At 37.0% G+C, this 4,127-nt stretch overlaps 1 protein-coding gene across 1 annotated transcript; it reads right to left on the bottom strand.

The window, feature by feature from the left end:
• Window positions 1-845: 845 nt before the first annotated feature.
• LOC142179850 (uncharacterized) lies at window positions 846-1,406 on the bottom strand. Its single transcript, XM_075250736.1, has one exon. It carries the CDS (start codon window positions 1,404-1,406, stop codon window positions 846-848), a length of 561 nt encoding a protein of 186 aa, XP_075106837.1.
• Window positions 1,407-4,127: the final 2,721 nt, after the last annotated feature.

Here is a 4,127-nt window from a genome sequence, read left to right as displayed (position 1 = left end):
GATTGCTTGATCACCAATTAAATACTATCTACGAATCTAGAATTGAACTCGGGAGAGGGAATTTTAGATTGCATATAAGATTGAGTTGAGCGAGATCTTGAACTCGAGCATCAGGAACGGATTTGCGGTTAGGATAGGAATATACCTAACCGCCTTGCTTGGTTACTATACAGAAATTATTAATACGTTCTTGTTAATTCTAATTCCATAGGAATATAGGCGTTAGGTTAGCTTGAATAGACGGGTAGTACTTCGGGAGAAGTCTACGAGTAATATTAACCCTGTCAATCAATAAATTAGATAAATTAATTAGACAATTTAAGTGAAAAACTCAATGTGATTGTTAGCCAACCCATAACTCTAGAATATCGTCTCTCATTGAATTCGTGTCTAAAATTTCGCCAACTTATTTCTTTAATTTCTTAGTTTGCTACTCTAGATTAGATGTAGTTAAATATTCATACTTTAGAAATCGCTTGAATAGATTAATTGTTTGGGTTTAATTTAGTTGATAGTTAATTACAAGTCCCTGTGGGTACGATATCTGGACTTACAATCCTATATTACTTGTCGACCAAGTATACTTGCTTGTGCGTTTGGGCGCAACAACCCCCAAAATATTTCCATGGGTGAGATGCCACCTTGCCCACCAATAAAAGTACGATGATGTGTTTCATTTTGAGAGTCAAGACAACAAAAGCATTTGGATACAAAAGTATGACCAACTCTCATAATAGTGTCATCAAAAGGCAATTTATCTTTTAAGATTCTCTGAACCAAAAAAGACATTTTAAAAGGCAAATATTTATTCCAAATGCTTTTGAAAAAATAGCTATATCCTTTCTCTACCTAATACAATTCCAAGCCGATGAAGTAGTAAAGCTACCACAACTATTTGGCATCCACACAGGGAGATCAACAGAGTTATAGTTACCAATGGGAATTGACAATATCTGTTCGAACAATAATTCAGGAAGATGTAAATTAGATATATTCCACTTATTATTAACGATAACATCGCTAACAGCTTGATTGCATGGAGGTTCCTGCAAATGGATAATCTGAGCAATAACACCCAATTCTGACCAACTGTCCCACCATAAACTACTATTGCCTGAGTTGATCCTCCATAGTAGTAGCTCTTCCATCTTCTCTATGATCTTTATCAAATTATTCCAAGCGAGAGAATGATTTGGTTTAACATTGTAGTAAACAGGGTGAGAGTTGCTGCAATGTTTAGCTTGAAAGAAGTTAGACCACAATGTCTTGCAAGTTCCAAATCGCCACCACCTTTTCATAATTAAACTATTACTAACATCAACCAACCTCTTGAAACCCAAGCCTCCTTCCTCTACTGGATAGCACAAATTATCCCAAGAACTCGAGTGATATTTTTGTTTTCCCATCTATAGACCCCGAGACAAATTTGGCCATATAACTTTCGAATTGCTTAAAAATAGTTTTACGCGGTTCTATGGCAGAAAGCAAGTAGATAGGTTGAGACATTTTTTCATGCTTGATAAGAGTTGCTCTACCACCAATATATAGTAACTTACCCTACCAACCTGTTATCTTCCTCAAAAATTTTGCAATCATATCAATGAAGTGAGATATCCTTCGTCTTCCCACATACAAAGTGCATCCTAAATAGGTGATGGAAAAATTGGCATGATTGAATATATTATAATTTGTCTTCGCCTTTTAATATAGTATAGATATCCTTCTCTTTCTTTTTATTATGGCCTCCTCTTCTTATTGGATGATCATGGAGGCCCTTCCTTCTAGGCCCATGGGTTAATTTGTGTGGGTGTCCAATTGGAAAATCAAGAAGGCACTTTCATTTCAAGCCCAACATTACATGTAGGGGTGTCAAATGGACGGGTTGGGTTGATTTTGGGTAGGTCAAAATAGGGTGAGTATTTTACGCGTCCAAAAGTTATTTGAGCTAAGATGAGCTGGGTCAAGATTGAATAAAAATCAACCCAATTTTAAATGGGTCGAGAAGAATTGAGTCAAGATGGACTGAGTTCAATAAATGGGCGAATTCAATAACCAACCCAACTTTGAACGGGTCAATAACCAACCCAACCTTAGACGGGTCATTCGGGCTTGAGCATAATATACTGGACATGCATAGTTGGTCTTTTAGTTGAAAGAAAACGTGGTGGGGGCGGATGTTATTAGATTTTCTTGGTGCAGTAGTACTTGCTAGCTATTTCTAGGTTCTGCATAAGCGTTTAAGCTCGCAGAATTTCCAATTTTTTTCTCCTCCCCACTTGATGTGTGGTGAATTTAGGAACTTTGCTGATAAGAACTTGAAATGAGAATTACAAATTACTAGATATTGTAAAATATATTTTGTGACTAGAGTTGTCAGTTGTGCCTTTGGGGACGTCCAACAAAACTGGGACGTCCAAGAAAACCATGTAGCTGTTGAGATTTCTAATAACGTGGAGCAGTTACCTTGACTGTGAATGCTCTTAGGATCTAGTGTTTCCTTTATTTTCCATAGCCATTTATTTGTTACGATCTGGTGTTTCTTTTTTTTTTTTCCATCGCTGCTGCAACTTTGCTTTCCTAAGCGGAAGGTATATCAAAAGCTGTCTCTCTACCTTCACAAAGCAGGGGTAAGATCTACGTATATACTACCTCCCCAGACTTTCACCCGTGGGATTATATTGGGTGGTTTGTTGTTGTTGATCTTCCCAAAGCAGAAAAAGGTATGTCCAATTTATAAGGGATTTATGAATGCGGAGTTATCAGATTTATTTGGTACATATCTTAGCAGAGTTAGGTAGTTTTTTCTAATTTCTTTTGGTGGACAAAGTTATTCGGTATTTGCTGCAACACGAAAAGTTCCAGCATAATATACTGGAGATTGGAGCACCTGTGTATGAACTTTCATCATATTATGTTGGAACTCTAGCACACGAAAAGTTTCAGCATAATATACTGGAGATTGGAGCACCAGTGTATGAACTTCCAGCATATTATGTTAGAACTCGAGCACATTATAAAATTTCAGCATGTTATGCTAGATGCTCACATGTAAAAAATTCGAACTCCAGCATATTATGCTGGAATATTTTCCGGATTTTGAACAGTGTTTGTCACGACCCAATTTCTCTTATAGGTTGTGATAGTGCCCAACGTCGCCGCTAGGCAGGCCAACGGTGAATTAGCCGTGTATTTATTCTTTTTAATAATTTCAAAATAGTTGATATTTATTTATTAAATAAGTGAGAAGTGGAAAATTTAATAAAGTAAAGCGACAACTAATGAAAGAGCGAATGTAGTGAAATAAATGCTCAAAAGACACAAAGTCTCCTAGCATGTTTCCAAGACCTGGTGTCACAAGTGTATGAGAAACTAGTAGAATATACAAAACACTAAGCTACTGTTTGAAATAGAGTAGATAGAAAGTAAATACAAAAGAGATACTGTGGGTGATGCAGAACGGCCTCAGAGAGCAGCTCACTACTAAGCCTCGGGGTAACGTGGGTGCGCGCCTGACTACCAGATACACCTGCCTCAGATCCTGCACGTTTAGTACAGAAGTGTAGCGTGAGAACATAAACAACATGTACCCAGTAAGTATCCAGTCTAACCTCGAAGAAGTAGTGAGGAGGGGTTGACATTGACACTTAGTATGGGCCAATAATAAAATATAGAAATTCTAAATAGGCATGGAATACGTGAATAATAAAAATAACACAATGGCAAGCAATGAATAAATGATCATTTAACTGACAGTAAATTCCAAAATCTCTATCTAACACATACTAGTTCCAAATCAATTTCGGACATTAAATAAATTATAACCTCTCAAGCCATAACATAATATCAAGTATAATCGAGTTTCGAGTATTATCATATACGATTTATGCCAAGGTCGTACGGCCCGATCCAAAATACTGTATGTACTGCCAAGAGTCGAACGGCACGAACCAGAGATACATCTATTATACTTCTGATGACGTCCAAATCCACTACTAAAAAGTAAATGGACACGGTCGCATGCAATATAATTTACCCAACTATGAGTCGGGGTCGAATCCCACAAAGAACAATATGTAGGCGATTAGGAATGTAGGAAAATTATCATTTATTATGCAATGCCAAACACT

The sequence above is a fragment of the Nicotiana tabacum genome, chromosome 4 (assembly GCF_000715075.1).
Source record: "Nicotiana tabacum cultivar K326 chromosome 4, ASM71507v2, whole genome shotgun sequence".
Lineage (NCBI taxonomy): Eukaryota > Viridiplantae > Streptophyta > Magnoliopsida > Solanales > Solanaceae > Nicotiana > Nicotiana tabacum.
Note: the sequence above shows the minus strand (reverse complement) of the source record. Positions and strands in the feature narration are given on the sequence as shown.